Below are 20182 nucleotides of genomic sequence, written 5' to 3' on the forward strand. Positions count from 1 at the left end.
GTGGTTGGTTGGTTTATGGGGTTTAACGTCCCAGAGCGACTGAGGCTATGAGAGACGCCGCAGTGGAGGGCTCCGGAAATTTCGACCACCTGGGGTTCTTTAACGTGCACTGACATCGCACAGTACACGGGCCTCGAATTTCTCCTCCAAAGAAATTCAACCGCCGCGGCCGGGATCGAACCCGCGTCTTTCGGGCCAGCAGTCGAGCACCATAGCCACTAAGCCACCGCGGCGGCCAAAATCGAAACGTTTTTCCAAACGTTGAGAAGCATTTATTTTTAGGGATTCTGCAACAGACATGAAATGTAAGGGCCAGACGAAGGACGCATAATTTTCAGTCGGAAATGAAATTTACTACTACTAAAAATAATAATAATAAACATTGTTTCACGCATGTGTGTGTACTTGCACTCTGTACAACAAAGCAGTAATTGGAGGCAATGACCATTCACTCCACATCAATGACGTTCTTTCACTGAAGTCAAATTCACTTGGAGCACTTCTTTCACAATGCGTGTCCGAGATGAACATTTTTTGGTGAAAAACGCATAAAAATTGCGCCTTCTAACATAAGAGACAACGGGCATCATAATGCCGCTAAGGGGCATAAGTTCAACAGTGGTGCCAACAAATAGGCCACGAAGTAACGACACTACAACGGTTGCTTACATCTCAGGAAATATAAGTTAGCACCGATATATGTTTTCTAACGTACCGTGCGCATCCTATAAAGACCATTGCAATAACCCCTTTATTTTTTTCCATTCTTTTGTTTTTTTCCCCGTTAATTATCTGAGCCTGTTTGGTCATCCGCGGGAGACGCAGTCCTCTGTTGGGGGAAATGGGTTCACGAATTAGGAAGGGGTGGAGGTGAAATATTTATTATTTGCTCTTGCAGCATTTTGACGCGCTGAATTAGTCTGGCCTGCTTCGCCATCCTCAGTTCCCTCCAGTGGCTACTGTAGTTGGAACACCTGGTCATCACTAGCCATGCCAAAGGGCTCATTAATACGTCAATACCACGCTTATCACGGCGGGAACATTTGTTGTGGAACGCCTGTAACAGCTTGAAGGCCCTTTTCCGACGCAGCTGTGACCAACGATCACAAACAAACTTTAGGCTATAACATCAATGTGTACCGCTCTCGCGTTACGAAAATATGCATGACTTGTGAATATTTCACTGTAAAATATTTTATTGGTCGGGAAGAGCTTGGTGCTAAGAGATCGTGGAAAGTGGTCGAGAGTACAAAGTCCTCGACGGCTTTGTCAGCCCACTCCACCGCCAGAACTTGAGTTCTGGGGTCAGAGCTAACCAGCACGGTCTCCCACCGCTCGAGAGAAGGATCGGTAAATAGGTCTGGGGTGGCTCTATTTTGCTATCCCATAGGATGTGATCGTAGTTGGCTCGTTGGCCGCAGTGTTTACAATTCGGGTTGTATGGATCGGGATATAAATGTGGGCGAGGAGTGAAGGGATGCGTTTCGATCTTGTCTGTAGACGATGCCACGTAACCTCTTGTTCCTTAGTCAGGCTTTTGTGCGGAGGGAGAAAGTTCTCTCTAGTTTAAAATGATTGGTTAAATCACGATACGTGATCACGGAGTCCTTCGTGAAATTCAGGGAGCCAAAGTGAAGATTGATTGATTGTAAAACATTTTATTCGCCGGATAGAGCTTGGTAAGAGGTCGCGTTAAGTGTTTGAGAGTACGCAGCCCTCGACGACTTTGTTAGCCCACTCCACCGCCAAAATTTGCGTTCTCACTGAATATCTGAGTTCAAATTTGCGCGCCAGAGATATGATCTCAAATGCCGTCAGGATTGGCGGTCACAGCACCTCGCTTCCTAACTGAACTTCTTTTCTTTAATCCTAAAGCAATAACTTATAACTTACTTATAACTACAAAATTATATGCTTAGAACTTTTTATTTGTTTGATATTTATTGAATATTTTAAAAAGTGCCACGAAAATTAGCGTTGGTAGCGTCGCCATCATCATCATCGCAGCGCTGGGCAAATATGGCGATGTGCAGCCGCCAGCGAACGTCGCAGTGCGAGCTCCTTCAGTAGTTCGTCATGTAAGCGCTGCGCACTGTGCCTTTCTTCAGTGCTGAACGGTCGTGTTGCCCGTGAACTTCTGTCCACGAGTCCCGGAGCAACCATGCGGTTCAACGAAAAAGAGATGGCAACAGTTGCCGCAGGTGCTGCCGACAAAGAAGGGCGTCTGAACCATCGGAACCTCTCCTTCAGAGAAGGTGCGACCGTCCGTTGCTGGTGAAATTTTAAACCTGTGCTTTGGTACTTTCGCTTCTGTTACAGAGGCGGGTAAGGTTCCTTCTCCCAGAAAGTTCCTTGCCGTTTCGTTTTAGCCCGTTTTTGCTCTCTGATGCATTCTAGTTTAGACTGTCATACTCAAAAAAACTAGCAATTAAGAGTCCGTTCGGCTGCTGTGACAGCCTTCGTTTCGGTATGACAGGCTGTTCGTTCTGTTGGAGTATTGTTATATTGCTTCATGACATCTGACGTATGTCAAGGAAGACCGGTGGGTGTCCTTTTGTTTTCTTTTGTCCTGCGTTCCGTTGTCAGCATCGGGGAGCCGACGGCGGAAACCGTGTCGAAACGCTGTGACGGATCGCCGCAGCCGTTTGGTTGCTCGTGAAATGCGAGAGGCCCTTGAAAACGGAGATGTCTAAGCGGTCGCTTTCAAGAGAGCGCATGAAGCACACCACAAAGCTCGCGCTGATATCAGCCGTAGTCGGTTTCGTGTGCTGTTCACTTTTTCTACATTCACTTATCCTACGTTGAAAGAACTTCGAGGACGGTGCTGACTTCGACAATATAATCGCCTCCTCTTCTAAGCACTGTCGCCGCAGCTGTTTCGCCACCGTTCTAACCGCCGATCCAACAGACGCGGAATTTCAACAGTGTTTAACGCTGTTGCCGCCAAAATGAGGTCGGTGTTGTGTTGTTTCGAAATCCGAGTCAAGTTGTGTATGAATGTCGTTTGTACAGAAAGCGTTTGCGTGCTGTCGAGTTTCTGAGTGAGGTAACTGTTGTATTCACAAAATCAAGCCAAGTATAGCGCAAAAAATAACGGACATACTCGAAGTATCTGCGCGATTCCGAGACATTTCATCCCTGCGTTAATATCTTTATCATCAAGAAAACATTTATCCACACAGTTATCTAAAAACTATGTGCCCTTGAATGCTCCACACTGTGGTTAGGTACAACTCAAGAACAAAGCGGCTTTTCCCCTTCAAAGTACCCCTTTCCAGCCAGTGGTGTCAGCCGGTTATTATGAGCCTGCTAGCATAACAATGCAGGGAGTGGCAGATAAAACGGGATAGTCCCATCCCTCATTGTCACACTGCTCCCTGTATTGCCACGCTTGCAGATTCATGACAATCAGCCAACGCCGTTGGCTAAGAGAGGGTCCTTTAACGAGCTAAAGCCACTTCGTTCTTCATTTGTACCCTACTATAGCTTCCGTAAGCGCCCCGCCGTGGTGGCTCAATGGTTACGGTGCTCAGCTGCTGGCCCGAAAGACGCGGGTTCGATCCCGGCCATGGTGGCTGAATTTCGATGGAGGCGAAATTCTAGAGGCCCGTGTACTGTGCGATGTCAGTGCACGTTAGAGAACCCAGGTGGTTGAAATGTCCGGAGCCCTTCACTACGGCGTCTCTCATAGCCTGAGTCGCTTTGGGACGTTAAACCCCAATAAACTAAGCTTCCGTAAGCAACCAGTTGCTGAATACATCTTGCTAGAACTGTCAACAGAAGTGTTTGTCACACTGCAGATAACATTCGCCACTACTGCATTAGTGAAAGATAAGCATTGTGCGTGGCAAGCGATCGCCATGTTAGCAAAAAGTGTTTAGCTGCCTGTGTGAATATTTTTTCCTCCGAGTCCTCAAAGGCTGTTGTTTGCGTTTTCTTGTCAGTGATGTGCACACTAATTTTCCCTGCAGTGTTCAAGGAACGATGGTTCAAGTTGAAAGGAAACCTGCTGTTCTACTTTCGGTTGAATGAATATGGAGGAGTGTTTGAGAAGGAGGTACGCATACTGCAGTTTATTGTTGTGCATGCCGAGCTTCTCGAATTGTGGACATGTTCTGCCTTGAAAATTTTCTGTGTGTCATTCTACATGTCATGATGCGATGCAAAGATTTCTTTGTGCTTGCAGAGCTGCATGTGCGTACAAGGTTACATTAATACACTGTATATTTTGCCATCTTTTAGGGAGCTCAGGCTGCAAAGACAATGTGGTGAAGCTAGCCTAATGGCACTGATTTCTGTTTGTCTAGGGGCTGTGCTCATTGTTTTGCTCTTGAATGCTTTCGAAATAACGAAATGCCTTAAATGTCCTCAAAGGGGCAAAATTCTCTGTAGTATAATGAACAGAGTTGATTGCAAATTTAATTTCTTTTCTTTTTCTGGCTCAAATTCGTCAGGGACTGTTATCAACAAGCGGCAGTTGCTTTTCTGCATTTTGTTCACTGAATTCGATATTCCTTTTCCAGCCTGTTGGCTTATTTGTCATCGAGTGCTGCAAGGTTCAGCATGAACCAAGCGTTGACTACGCATTTGCGTTTTCTATAGGTAGGTAGAGTGACATGTTGCCATTTTATTTTTCTGTCAGTAGCAGTGCACTTGTGTCGATGATCTCAAATGTGCAGGAGCTGCAGCACATGCGAGGCTTCAGAAATCACTTTGTGGGGGGTATGTTGGTAGTGTTCCTGAACACTGGATGTAAATAACATTGCATGCCTTGGGTTCTTTGGAATGTTCTGTAGTCTTGCATGTGTTACGCATATTACAGAACTTTGCTTGTAAGGGGAGGGGTTTACATCTGGCCAGCAGACTCGAAATTAGGCAGTCATGTGGTGGTGAGAATTTTAGTTCTTCCTAATTTAATATGTTTATTGAAAGCTGTCATTGCTAGTACTTCTCGGACAGGAAATTCGTAGCAGGTAGACTGAGGCCGTGAGGACATGTGTTGCTCAGAGGCCGACTACTCTTGGACTACAGGACTTGCTTCTACCACACTGCATAGAATTACTGATCCAAAGCACAGGCATTAAAGTGACTTATTGAATTAAAGACAATTAAAAGCAAAATAGCTAATTTGGATGATTAATTTCTGAGTGCGCGTTTTTTGAACATCGTCATTTTGGCTCAGGAAGGGAACGGATGGAGCTGCTTATATTGAAGTAATGCAGTGAGCTCGTGGTGAGGACTTTTTAGTGGAGAGTTAACACATTTGGAAGCATAATTACAGAGGACAAAAAAGAGCACAGGCGAGATGGAAATATGCAAATGATATGTGGTTCTAAAGATGTGTTATGGCTATGATTTGGTTGTATTTTAATACAAGCTACATATTGTCTTGACGAAGTTTCTTCTCACACAGGCTGCATATAGTGCTGCCTTAGCACCCATAAAGAGCTAAGACTTATTGCTGAAACGTGTTAGCCAACTTGAAACTTGTTGAAAACGTAATTTTCATGTTTAAATGCTTTTTTCATAGGAGGTTCTGGTTTGTAGTGATCTTTCCATGCCTTTCTCTTTCTTTCTCACTGGTCTGCTCCTTTCAGCATTCTCTGATGATGCGGATCGGAAGCATCTGTTTACCTGCACAACGCAGAAACACTGTGATGAATGGGTCAGCTGCCTACAGCAGGCCAGGTAAATATTTTATGAAAATTTGACACATGTAAAGCTGGAATTTTTCTTCTGTAGTTCCAGAAGAGTATTTTTTCCTTCTGTGCTGTGCTGTGTGGCTTCAGTGCACTCTAAAGAATCCAGGTGGTCAAAATAAGTCTGTAGCCCTCCACTGCAGCCTGTCCCTCATAACACAAGTGAAGCTTCGGGACATGAAATCCCACATACATGCCTACATTGTAATTGGAACACTGAGCTTAACATTGAAATGCAATGCATTGATTAGTGGTGTTTCTAATCCATGCAGTGTTTACAGGATCACAGAACTGATCTTCTGAAAATACAAGAAATGGTACAGAAATGGGTAAATCAAACTCTAACCATCTGTTGTGCTAGATATGTTGAAATTTTATACAGCATCATGCAATTCAGGTAGGCACAAATTAAAGGAATGTAGGCAACAAATTTTTGGTTTCATTGTTTTTATTCCATGTAATGATGCATAAGAGATTAGTACTCCACATGGCATTCGCCACCACATGGTATGCACCTAGGGCTGCTGAATAATTTATCTAATTTCTTTTCTCCCCTGCTTCAGTTTCGGTTTCAACAGCTGAACGATGGCTGTGACGTCAAAGGTCAGTATAGGTCACGTGAAGCATGAAAAAAACTGCAAGATAATTGCTGCTTCATCGTGTTAATTCATGACGATGCCAAAGCCAGCCTGCCTCGAGTCAGAATGCAAACAAGGGAAGAAGTAGCAGTTGCGCTGCAGTTTGGTTCATGCTTGATGGGACCTATACTCACCTTTGATGTTATAGCCATCACTCTGCTGTTAAAACCGAAAACGAAAGTTGTGAGAGAAGAACATTACTTAATGGGTGCAGGCGAATACCACATGGTGATCCATGCATAGTAAGTAAAAGCTCGTTAATTCGAACCTCAAGGGACCAGGAAAAATGTTCGAATTATCCGATGTTCGAATTATCGAATGGCCGCGGAAAAACTGACAACCATTTGCATTACGGTATATGTACCGTATTTATTTACGTAACGAACCCACTCGCATGATGAATCCACCCGCCCCCGATTATCAGCAAAGAATTTGAAAAAAAAAAAAAAAGCGTCGGTCGAACGCTTCCCTCCGTTTCGCACCGTCACAGACCACAACGCATTTCTTGGTGGCGCGCCAAGATGCTGCGCAGCGATAGCATCACGGTGCCTTTCGACGTTAGCTCTAGTGCAAGGGGGGAGACGAACTTTGGCAGAGTGCCAGCGCTTGTCCGGCTGTGCAAGCCTCGTTTTCAGTACGTTCGCCTTATCGGGCCTTGGGCGATTGGGGCGTCTACTGCCACTCAGTCCTTGGAACACGTGCACAGTAGCAAACGCCTTTTGCAGCGAACGATGCTAAAAGCTGGCGTCATGATCGCGGATGACCGCCGCGTACTTCCGTTGGGGGAAGGATGGATGACACTCGCAAAGAAAAAAAAGTTTTTCGCACATAATTGGTAGCGCCCGTCCGAAGTCATAGCCTTTCATGGGCGTTGGCTGGGACCGCGCCGACAGAACTTATTCGTATTTCCGAATTAACAGGGCTCGAATTCACGAGTATTTAGTTTTCAGAGGTTGTGCGGAAACGAGGGCAGGCAGCCGCCACCGCGGCCGCCAACCCCCCCCCCCCCCCTACTCTCCGGCGCCGCCGGCTGCCACGCCGGTGATGGCAGGCTTTACCCACTCTTCCATCGTTTTATTTGGTTCCATCTTCTGTACCCGTTTAGGACGTGTGCAGCCTCTAACTATGCGGAGGTGCTTTCTTTTTTTTTGGCCACGTGCTGTGTGCCAAGCTGCCCAGACGCGGCGGCGCGTAGTTCGAATTATCCGTAGCGGAACCAACTCGCTTTCGAATTAACGGGCTTTTTTATACACAGATCTCTATTGAGCTTGGCCGGACCAAGTAGTGTTGTTCGAATTATCCGGAAATTTGAATTATCGAGGTTCGAATTAACGAGCTTTCACTGTAATGTCTTATGGATCATTACAAAGAAAACATTCAACCGAAATTTGGCATCTACACTCCTTTAAAATGGATGCTTTGGGGTTGTCAACTTATTGCTGTTTCAGATCAGCTTGTCCCTTTGCTACTATGTGCAATGCTTGCTTCAAGCTGATGGTGAAATTCTGTGTGGTCCACTCTTTTCCTGTTCTCTTTCAGCTATGAGTACCAGCGGGGTCGCTTGGTGTACATGCAACAGAAGATCTTGGAACTGACTGGACGAGTGAGTTGAGGACTTGAGATTCTTGTTTACAATTCATATGCCTCTGGAAGAACACTCCTCTAACTCTTTTCTTACCATAGGTAAAATGACCGCCTTTTATAAGTTTCAGTAGTTCTTGCTTTTCTATAAAATTTGTGGCATTTAAAATTGAGTGCAATACACGAAAACAAAGCTAAGTAATTGTGCTTTTTCGGCATATAAGATTGAATAACGTAGTGCGCATTGAAACAAGAAAGCCTGAAACAAGATTTTATGAAAAATTGAACAAGATTTGTGAAGACATGCTTACATCTAAGAGGAAAAAAAAATGTTAAGGATTATCTGGAATAAGCAAAATGTTTGTTACTCTATTGGCAGCTATCTTTGAAAAAAATCAAACTTCTCTCTTGAATAGTCTTCTTGCTAGAAAACAATAATTGGAAACACTTTAGTTGGGCACCAAAGTATGGTTGCCTGTATTCCAGGCTGGTTTCTGTCATCGTCGATGTCGGAAACTGAATCCCGACGAAAAGGCAGTATCTTCAGACTTGCTGGAGCTCAGGTGGACCATGAAATCAATCGCGGACAAAGTGGAATCCTGAGATTTGCGACGTTTGGAGCGCGTCGCGCATGCAGAGGCTGCGAAGTGAATTTGACGCTACTGTGTCATCGGAACTTGTTAAAAATTGGCTTCCTTGCAGGAAAAAAAAGTACTACATTGAAAACGAAATTTTATTTGTCTTAAAATATAAGCCATTTGACGCAGTGTGCCCGCAAGCAGTGCGAAAGGTTCCGAAATCGACGCGGGAAGTCATCATTAGTGGCGCTTAGTGGGCACGGTAAGGAAAGGGTTAAGCTTCTGGTTGGCTGCATAATGGCTGCTAAATGTTTATACTGCCAAGGATGGTTTCCTAGTCCCTGTTGAGCTCAGCCTGCAGTTTTATCCAGATGGTCTGTCATCTAGTTTCGGGGTGCTCCCCTATATCACTCAGAATGGGCTTTGCATGCTATGCGGTAATGGCACCTAAGGTTGCCTTGTCCACTGAGAAGAATTTCTTGCTGTAGGAATGTGCGTAAGGCATTATGGTCGGGTACAAGTCAAGAATGCAGTGGTGAATGCCCACCTAGGGAGGCTGTCCAATCAATGACGTGGACCAGTTGTCATGACATCGCGGTTAATTCCCTGCCTCTGGGAAATGGGATTAACTGTGGCATCATGACAATCAATTGAGGCCATTGGGTAGAAGACCTCGATTGAGGGGTATTTGCTGCTTTATTCTTCAGCTGCAGCCGACTGTAGTATCCGTGGATCACCATGTGGAATTGGGCAATGCCTGGTAAATGTTTTGTAATTAATTTTCTTCTCTTGTTTTGTTCTGGTTTCAACTGGCTAAGTCAGGCATAACATGTAAGTGGACTTGAGGTCACTGAGGCATTAAAGGATGCTGTGGTACAGTCCCTGCTTTAGTGTGTTGATTTGTTTCAGTTCTTATGCGAGCCAGCTCTAAGTGCTGTAATGAGAATGAACAAGCAGCTGTAATGTCGCAGTCTTTTCTTTTTTACATATCATGTGACCTTAAGTCCACCTACGTGCCACGGCCGCTGTTTAGTTGTTGAAGCCAAAACAAACACAGGAAGAAATTCAGTTATAGGATATTAACTAGGCATAGCTGGGTTCAACTGGTGAAATAATGTTTATAAATGACTTGTGTGTCATTATGCAGAAGAAACTCTTGACCAAAATGTGGAGTTGGTAGACCTTTATGGTGCGCACTTTATAGTTTTGATTTGATATTACTAGGTGCCAGATCCACCAGCCCACCACTTATGTATTATGATTTCTTCACTTTCTGTGCTGCTTGCCTCATTTTTGTGTTTTCCATCTTTCACTGTGTTCTGTGTACCTGGCTTTCTTTTCCGTGTCGTGGGTGTTGAGGTATTGTTCTCTTGTCTCTGTCTACATCCTTTCTCTTGGCTCTCTCTTCTGGAGAAGGCAAGTGTTACGCTTCTTCAGGTGCCAGTTGGAGCCTGTTCCTTTTTCATTTCCATTTTTCTTGTATCTTTGTGCCTCAAGCCAAGTAACACAGTTGATCTCGGTTATATTGGACTCGAAGGCAATAACAAATAATTTCATAGATTGGTAACTTGTTTATACCTGTAACCTAGAAGCAAGAATAAAGTGTGCCTGTGCTAACAACTTCCTTCTTGCAGCACACCACTCGCTACGTGTAACCTACTTCTAATTGAAGACCTTGGGGATGATGCCTTGGAATTAGCCACTGCCCGCCTAAGGGATCTAGTCCTGTTACCAGCACACTATAAGTATAATAATCTTCGATAAGAATGAAATTACAGTTGGTTTCTGGAAAGGTTTCGGCTACGAAGCGAACGAAGTACTCGAGGCGAGGGCCGCCTTTAGCCTTCAGTCAGCTGGGTTGGCTTGACCGCAACACAACTGTGTACTGAATGCTGCCTTCTCCTCGTGACAGCGGTGTGGCGTGAAAAATGAGTACTACAGACCGAGGAAATCATTGAGCACACCCCATGTTCACCCTGTCATGCGGTTTTACAGTGCTAGTACTTTGAGTAGGTGTAGAACATGCAATTGGAGGATTGTACAGAATCGGCTGAAGTGATGAGGTGTGGTTAAGAAAGGTAATGCATGAAGGATGTGGCAGCAGTGCAAGGAGGCGTCGTGTTATGCAGGCGCTGTAACATGGGTGGGGATGGTGACAATGACGGTGCTAATAATAATGCAAATAAGCAGCAGTACTGATGCTCTGTGTGCCCTTCTTTCCAGGACCCATTGGCAGAATTCTTCAGCCGCCGCAACGGTAATGCGCCTGGTAGCGTCCAGGTCATTCAGAAAGCACCTGAAAGCAACAGCAGTTCAGCGGGCAAGTTATTTCATTTTTTGAAGTCGTGGTAGCATGCTTCAGAAATGGCTTGCACACTGCATCGAACCTTATGGGGCTGGCATGCTGGCTTTGTTTGGTCTGCTTGTTTGCATTTTCTGCTTCATTTATTGAAAAAGAACTGTGTTGGAATCTATGCTTTTTGCTATTGCATCTTTGTACTGTCCTCATTGGGGAATGGAGGTTTGTGCCAATAAAGCATTGATTTGCTCCTTCGTTTGTTGATTGGGATGTTTCAAAATGAGTTGTTGCTAAATTTCTTCCCATGAACCTTTCGTATGGTAAGGAATTGTTTCTGCTGCAAGCAGTGTAACACAGGATGGACAGTTGAATTTCTCAGCCACTATAATTACCCACGTTTTGAACACATGATTGACACAGCAAAGCGGGAAATCTTAAATTTTGCATGCATTATTTTTCTTAACTGTAGTCAAGGGCCTTTCATGAATTGTAAGCTATTTAAAAAGTGGAGAGTATTGAGTAGCCGTACTTAATGGTATGGCAGATGATGTTAGAAACTAGGAATAGCAAGGGCTGTTGACCGAGATTTTTTCTTCTGAACTAATGTGAAGAAAAGATGTTCATCATCCAACTTTTCTCAGCCATTTCTCACTGAATGACCATTCTTAGGTTCGGCAACATTTGACAATTCTTTCTGGCTATACGAGGGGGTACCCAAAAGAAACCGGACTTATTTTTGTTTGAACTTATTTATTCACATTTTAAACACAGACCTTCAATTTCTTTTAAAGTATTCCCCACTTGCAATGATACGCTTGTCGAACCTTTCATTCCATTTTTCAAAACATTGTTTAAATTCATCTTTTGTGATGCATGACAGTGCCTCCGTCGTTTTTTTTTTTCACTTCAGCAACATCAGCGAAAAGTTTTCCATTCACCTATTTTTTCATTCTAGGAAACAAAGAAAGTAGCACGGGGCAAGGTCGGGAGAGTATGAGGGTTGAGGAATAGGGGCCATGCCATTTTTGGTCCAAAATTGCCGTAGAGACAGGGCTGTGTGAGCAGGGGCATTGCCGTGATGGAAAAACCAGTCACCCGACCGCCACAAATCTGGCCGCTTCCACCGCACACTGTTGCCCAATCTTTTCAAAACATCCAAGTAGAAAGCCTGCCTAACTGTCTGACCCTGCGGAACAAATTCTCAATGGACGACTCCTCTCCCGTCGAAAAAACAAATCAGCATTGTTTTGAGGTTTGGTTTCACCTGACGAGCTTTCTCGAGGCGAGGTGAATTTGGAGTTTTCCATTGGCATGATTGTTGCTTTGATTCAGGATTCGATTCAGGAACGCTTGAGTTGTCCCCATAGCATCGTCCTTGTACGTCTTTCTTAATATTTCAAGAGTTTCCATTCAACTTTTTCCGATCAAAAATCAGAATTTCAGCGGCGCACGCTGTTCACGAAAATCAGCCATTGCAAAAACGACATTCACACAAAACAGTCGTCACTCTAAAACTCTGCCTAAACTAGTCTGACCTCCTTCAACGACGGCACTCGGCTTACAGACTCTGGAATGTTCGTGCTATGCGCTCCTAGTGGCAAAATGCGGCACCACAGAAGCTTTGCCGACCAAAAAATTTAGTCCGGTTTCTTTTGGGTACCCCCTCGTATATGCCGTGTCCTTGTTAATCATTAAGTCATATTTACCGATATACCATGAATCGTGCACGTAATTACAACTTTTAGTTCCTTTGCACCTCTACTACTTCTATTACATCTTTAGAAATTTGAACAGCAGCACTTGTAAGGAACCTGAGTTGACCAGTTGCAATGTATTTGGTGTTGTGTGGCTGAAGGTGCCCTTGTGCTATAAAAATTTATCATCAGCTTTAACAGCATTGATCAGTGTAGTTAAGCACTGTAAACTTAAAGAAGCTTATCTTTGTGCATATAGTAAAGTTGAGATTATGGTTATACTTCATCCATGAAGCTGGTGGTGTAGCAGAATCTTTACACCTGAGAACAGCATTATGGGCTGGTGAGCATGACCGTGATGAAATGTTCAGCCACCAGAGATGAAATGCAGTTACGCACGAGTAGATAGGGGCATTTGCATTTTGCGCTGGACAAAATGTAGCCAGCTATCAGATTTGCATTCTGATGGTAATTGGTAGGACATTTTAACCGCCTAACTATTGTAGTGCCCTCAGCGGTGATGTAACATACCTCCTTCACATCTGAGGCTGTACGTTTTCTTTTTTTTCTCTGCACACATCTGCGACGCTAATTATGCTGAAATGAAACTGTCGTGGCATGCATTATGGGTAGCCAACTCTGTCAGCGGCACAGCAAGGGCTTCTTCTTGCACTGGACTTGATTTAGACCTTAAATACTGTTTTCTGATGACTCAGCTTCAGTGCTTCTCTCAGCTACTGTCTTTGTGTCTTGGTGCAGTTTTGGAATAACTGGTCACTGGGCTTAATTTTGCCTAGGATTCAAATGTGCTGTCCACATGCACATAGTCACTGGGCTTTTCCATAAGCTTTATCACCACCCATCCCTTCGCCGTGATTTGTTTCAGTTACCTGATGCTCTCTTTCCACGCCGTGATCATTCTTTCAAACTTAAATGCGTAAACTGTCATTCATCGTCTTATGCCCATTCATTTATTCCCCGTATTATCACTGAATGGAATAGTTTGCCATCAGTCATCGCCACAGAAACTGACAATAAAAAATTCCAAGAGCTTCTTCGCTGTGACGGAAATGTGTAAATGTTTGCTGTTTTTGTTAGTGTTTAATTTTTCTTTGTGTGATGCCTTATGTTTTAATTAACATTTTTTTGTTACACTTACTTGTTAAAATGAATCACGATTACTTATGATTGTACCCCCCCCCCCCCCCCCCCTATGTAATACCCTCTTCTGGAGGGCCTTTAGGGGTAACTTGAATAAATAAATAAATAAAAATAGTACCGTGCAGTTTACTGAACTGCTGCACATGGTTTCTATATCAGTGTTTGGTGTGTTGGTACTAATACTAACATTGTTTTGTGTTCTTCAACATGTGCAGAAAAATAAGTGGCGCACATCCGTGAGCTAACATTATCTGTAATTTGTAAATGTGGTTTACATCCCTGAGCTAACGTTATCTGTAATTTGTAAATGTAGTTTACATCCCTCAGCTAACGTTATCTGTAATTCGTAAATGTAGTTTGTCTGTATTCACACGCAGCAGGCAAAGTTTAGTGGTTTACTGTGTGGCACAAAACATGCAGGGAAGACGACATACGGCACGTATTAAGGCCTAGTACAAACTATTTTTGTTGAGTCAACCATGCACAAATTTAATTGGCTAGAGATAAAGGAATGAATTTAATAAAGGTGGTAGATCGTGCTTGTCTCTGTTGCACGTGCTCTTTGCCACTGTATGTTTTGCGCTGTACAGTCAAGGTGACCGTCGACAATCCAGCCCAAAGCATATGTTCGACTGATGGAAGTTGTTCCCTCTTGCAGATGCGAAAAAGAGAACGACAGTATGGCACTGACGGTTTGTCACCAGGTCACAAAGAACAGCCTCTGCACATCACCATCATCGTACCCAACACAGCACAAGTCACGCATCGAGTCAAGTAACTGCAAGCCGGTTTTTATCGATCATCAGTGCCATTCTCAAGGAATATCCTCTACTGTAAAGCTTCAGCACTCCATGACTTACTGTAACCACATTTCCATTTCAATTTCGAACCACTTGTGCCTAAAGATTGCTGAGACATTGCTCTCAAGTGTTTGAACTTTGCATCACCTGATGCTGATGTTGATTGTTGAAAAAAATGTGGAAGCGTTTTATCCTCTGATCCATCATCCTTTGGCATTGTTGAAGTGTTGTAAATTGCTTTATCCAAATGCCTAGCTTCTCACCTGTTACAGGTTTCAATGAGGTGATGAGTGATTGTATATTGCATGTCACGTGGAATGAAATATTTCAACAGACTCCGCAAAATTCTAATCGTGTCTTTTAAATAAAACTGCCCTCTCATCTTGTTGAACCCGAGTAAGTGAAACCTCGTTATAGCGAACAGGTAAAAGATCGTAAAATAGTTTGATAAAGATGAAATTTCTAATATACAATTCTGCCAGAAATGTACATAATAGCGACAAAATTCACTCAGTGAAGGGACGACGATTAAGGCGGTCTTTACTAGAGAAACAGAAGGGCGTTTTCTAAGGTTTTGGCAGTGTTTTGACTAAAAGTCTATCTGATGTGAAGGAAGGTGGCTCTCCCTGGCAAAGGCTTCACCCCTGGGCTGGTAGAATATACCGTATTTACTCTTATAATAGGCGCACTTTTTTTCCAGAAAATCCGGCTCAAAGTTCGGGGTGTGCCTATTACGTGGGGTAAAATTTCCGGAAATTTTTCGACTCGCAAAATTGAGCATACCGCATAAACGGGTGTGTACGGGCCGCATCCTGTTTTCCCGAAGGAAATAATTTTTTAAAAATATCCGTGTAAGTGCCGCACCCAAGCTTTCCACAATCCGCGCGGAAATAGCCTTCGAAATGCACGCGCCGTGGCCCCCGCGATCAGCTCCGGCTGCGAGCAACACGCACTTGGTCACATAGGCCACACACGCGCATAGGAGCTTCCAGGTGCCGCCCACGGATGGCGCCCAAGGTCAAGCTTATCATCATCATCAACTTTTTCGTCTGCCGCTAGCAGCCGCGAGCTTTCACTATCCATATCGACATCAGCATCACCAGCTCCAGTTTTTTTATGGCTGTCAAAGTGCCGGTTTCTGTCGTAGCGTGTTAGTTCATCGTAGTTGTGGCTCTCTTACGCTGCCGCCGAGCGTTGCTATTTTAGCACGGCGGACAAGCGCCTTAATAGCTACACGGCTGAGAGTGAAATCTCGAACACGGCAAGCCTGCGGCAGGCCGGAAATCCATGTGGACGAGAAGTGCGGCAGTTGCGACTGCGGCGTGCTTAAATTTTCGTATGCGACTCCTATCGCCGCGGTTTTCAGGGTCCTAAGTCTGGAAGGTTTCCGGCTCGTGAAGCTGTGAAGCTTTCCAAACAGACGTTTAAAGTGAGCATCCCTGAAAACTGTGTGCGGCTGTTCCATGCGATGTCGTTGTACGTGCTGTGGGTCCTCAGCATCTGCGACGGCAGCAGCACTAGTGAGGACTAGTAGTAAGTTCAGCAGAAACTTTGTTAAAATAAAGATTGTGGGGGTGGGGAGGCGTCGGTTTGCAATCATGTAAATACAGTACTGATCACAGTGCCAAGTTCGGGGTGCGCCTATTATGCGCGGAAATAAAAAAATCAGATTTTTCGCGACCGAACTGGGGGTGCCCCTATTATGCGAGTGCACCTATTATGCGAGTACATACGGTAGTAATCCCGATCCGATTTCTTTGTAGTGTTTTTGTGGGCTAGCACTAGATGCCTCGCTAGTGAAAAAGCCATCCCGTCTTGGGGTAAAGCTTCAACCTTTCACCTGCCACCTGCTATGAGTGGTAAATGGCCAAGTGGAGAGAGGGAAAGTTTTTTTGCTCTTGCATTAGGTTGATCACTAGAAAAAAAGGCGTTGTGTGTCCTGTTGAAGGATAAAAACGGGTTTTGTGGCAGCTGCAGCCAAATGGAAATGCAGAAACCGTGTTCCGCCAGGAGCTACTTGCATTATCTGTAAAAACCTTTGTAAGTAACCTGTGCGAAGGGTACATATATTCTGTGCTAGCACGCCTATGTCACATTTGGTAGTTTAATGAAGTAAATTAATTGGCTAACTTTCTTTATTGGGTGCTTTTCTATCAGCAGCTGGAGCATTGCCACAGATTGCGTCCACCACTCATTATTTGCTCAAGCCCAACATTAGTGATGTCATGGTATATCCTGAGCCAGTGAATAAGTGGGGAAAAACAAAATTGGAATGGCAATGAAATAGAATCATTATATTATACTGGCCCAGATTTTATTAGTTTGTTTACAGAGAAGCTAGACTGCATCCGTATGCTTAGCATAGTGGCTTTTTTTTGTTGTCTGTGAGCATGTCGCCTGTAATCTTCGCAAGCAGAGGCATAGTCTACCAGGCTAATGTAGCGTGTACAAGAGTTTTGCTACATTCTGTGGATCCTGAACTGTATGTTTGGTTTATTGGTTTATTGGGGTTTAACATACCAAAGCAACTTAGGTTATGAGGGGCGCCGTAGCGAAGGCCCAGGAAATTTCGACCACCTGGGGTTCTTTAACATGCACTGACATCGCCCAGTACACGGGCCTCTAGAATTTTGCCTTCATCGAAATTCGGCCACCGCAGCCGGGATCGAGCCCACTTCTTTCGGCTCAGCAGCCGAGCGCCGTAACCACTGAGCCACCGTGGTGGGGCCCTTAACTGTATGTAACAGGTATCTCCACTTGTAAGGCTGATTAAAATTTTTACTCGTCATTTGCAGCACTGCTCTTACTACTTTTGGTAAAATGCTGATTAAGCATAAGAAAACAATTGTACAAATTTGAAAGGCACCTTTATATCTTTTTTTGACTGTAAGTGGTTATTGCTTGTATGTTTAGCAGCAGTTATGGTGTTATACGAAGATCACCGCCAGCTGGCTCTTCTGTGTGATTTCTGATTGCAAATAGAACATCTCTTTTGTCATGAGAAGCATCTATACTCACCCTAATTATAGTGCAACGCCCTGTAATATGCTGCGATTCATTTCGCTTACTGCTAGCTTAGAAGTCCTTCTTTCAGCTTTTTTTTTTCTTTAGAGCTCGGTAGGCCTGCTTTAGGGGAATCACCTGTACACTGGGCTATACAGCGAGGCGTCGTGCATTGATGTGTACACTAAGCCATAATCGCGAAGATTTCACAGTTCTTTCATGGAATGGTATTTTTATCACATGGTACAAAGAGCACATGGACAGTTTTGTCCATCTGAAGCCATTGGAGAATTGTGCCATGCTCATCCGTGAGAGTGCTAACTTCAGTGCTGTCTGGGGCTACAGATGTGGCAGAGTGGCTTTGTGTGCCCATTTAATGGACCGATCACGCTGAGTTCACTGGTTACGAGCATTGTTTATTTGGTGGCTGTATTGCCTATGGTTCTTTTAGGCGGGAGGCAGTACTGTGCAATGCCGAGTCTAGCCACGCTTTGGCTTTGAGCATTCTGGTGGCGTTCTTAGTGGCGCACTTTGTGTCATACGTTTTGAAAGATTCCTCTGTGAAAAACGGAGAGATTAAATTGTGGCAAATTTTATTCGTGGGAGCTATGTAAGAGGGCAAGCCCTCACGCACAGTTTCCTTTGATAAAATCTAATGTTTTGCGTGGGACTTTCTTTAAAAAAGTAGAACCAGTCATCATTTCAAAGCCACTCTTTCAGCCACAGTTCCAGTTTGAGACTTTCTACTGGCATTCTCTGTGCCAATGGTGGCATGGTGAGAGTTGTAGTGGGATCGGTCTGTTGTACTGCAATTACATTCCGTTCGGCATGGCACTGGAGTACCTGTATAGCAGAAATGTAGTTGGTGCTTGGCGTCTCTGTAACTGCGATTCAGTCTCCACATCAGTGATCTGTGAATGCGTTTTGTGCCTTTGTTTATATGTGCCTCTTGGAAGCACTTGTGATGGTAGTCTGTGGGCAGCCTTTGATGGCACCCTGCTGTAACATAGCATTTATTGTAGATCAACTAATGTTAAAAAGATATATAGAATGTACAACCTTTGGGGGCAGAGTTGGTGGAATCAGCATCAAATCTTGTCATTCCAGGAAAGAGGCCCTCTAAAACATTGGTATAGGCTTCTAATGAGAGCGCTCTTATCAATGATGACGTTAGCTTCGGTTTTTGAGAAGGTTCTGTATTTCTTGAAGTGCTCTTCTCATATGTTCTCGTTATCAAAGCAGATCCTTTGTGCACACTTAGCTTTTCAGACTCCCTGAAGACAAATTTTATTTAAGGGGACTACCACGGAATAACAGGAAAAGAAAATTCAGGAACGATCTGTCAAGAAATACATTATTCATTATAGCATGTGTTGCTTTAATTTTTTAAGTGCAATTTATTTTGTCACGGTATTAATGAAACTGCTCAAAGCTGGCACTGATGGCATGGTTCGCTTGGTCTCTAAACTTATTATACTGGAGATCAAGTCTTGCGTGCCACTATATGTGGTACTAGTTGCAGTGAAATGGCTGCAAGAGTAGTTAGTATTACATAGTTTAAGATTGTACGAAAAATTTATCAGTTTCTGCTGTTGCAAAGTTCACTTGCAGCAATGCAGACGCAAGCACTGTGCCGTAAGTTTTTGTTTTAGAGATTTTATCCTTCCTAACAAATCGTTTCAGCCGTGTGAAGGGGCTGCGTATAAGTTGATATCAGTGCCTGTGTGGTAGGAGTGCTTTAAACAAAGAACAGCAGCTAATGTAGCAGTATTTTGAATGGTTTGGTTTGGTTTGGTTTGGTTTATGGGGTTTAACGTCCCAAAGCGACTAAGGCTATGAGAGACGCCGTAGTGAAGGGCTCCGGAAATTTCGACCACCTGGGGTTCTTTAACGTGCACTGACATCGCACAGTACACGGGCCTCTAGAATTTCTCCTCCAAAGAAATTCTAGCCGCCGCGGCCGGGATCGAACCCGCGTCTTTCGGGTCAGCAGCCGAGCACCATAGCTACTGAGCCACCGCGGCGGCTATTTTGAATGTACAAGTGGGATGGATGTAGTGTTGTTCATGACTGCCATATTGCTTGAACAGGCTACTATCCCCCAGGAAGAAGCAGCACAGCAGCCAGATTTGAAAAATTTCATATTCGAAACTCGTACTTAGTGTGCTTCCCTTTGGGTTAACACTATACGGAATGTGAATAACAGAGACAATCTTTGTAATTATGTGTCACCCTTCAGAAAGAAGGTAACAGAATACTCACGACTTTTTAATGCAGTATTTTCATCAAGCATTTCTTAGGAGATATTTAGATAACAAAGATTACAACAAATTATAGTCGGTTCATTTGCTGAATTGAAATTGAACATAGGCTGAATTTATCAGATTCCACTGTCGTAAAAAGGGTAAAATATTTGGAAGAATTTCAGATGTCTTAGATCATCAGAAGCCTGGTTCGATTTTTCGGCCACTTTGCTTTACAGTGTGGAATGAAGGAAAGTTTTTCTTGTGTAAGGTACTATTTGCCACCCAATGTTCTGACTATAATGTTGATTTTGAAACTTGGTGCAGTTTTAGCTAGAAAGAAATACCACTGTTGAATTAAGTTGCTAGATCTCAGTGTTTTTTAACCTAGAGCGCTTTTAAGTGTTTTTTATATTGGGACCAATAAATGCATCAGAATTACTACAGTTGTCTTCTTAAGTCACTCTTAATATTGGGGAAGCTGCG

The 20182-nt window shown here is 43.9% G+C and overlaps 1 protein-coding gene across 1 annotated transcript; it reads left to right on the forward strand.

Annotated features, from left to right (window-relative positions):
* The first annotated feature begins 2018 nt into the window (after positions 1-2018).
* LOC149365669 (pleckstrin homology domain-containing family J member 1-like) lies at positions 2019-20140 on the forward strand. Its single transcript, XM_089545170.1, has 7 exons — positions 2019-2255; positions 3972-4057; positions 4524-4602; positions 5598-5688; positions 7877-7940; positions 10720-10816; positions 14309-20140. Exons 1-7 carry the CDS (start codon positions 2162-2164, stop codon positions 14338-14340), a joined length of 543 nt encoding a protein of 180 aa, XP_089401296.1. The 5' UTR covers positions 2019-2161; the 3' UTR covers positions 14341-20140.
* Positions 20141-20182: the final 42 nt, after the last annotated feature.

This window comes from Amblyomma mixtum, chromosome 1 (assembly GCF_055824585.1).
Source record: "Amblyomma mixtum isolate Tamu chromosome 1, ASM5582458v1, whole genome shotgun sequence".
NCBI lineage: Eukaryota > Metazoa > Arthropoda > Arachnida > Ixodida > Ixodidae > Amblyomma > Amblyomma mixtum.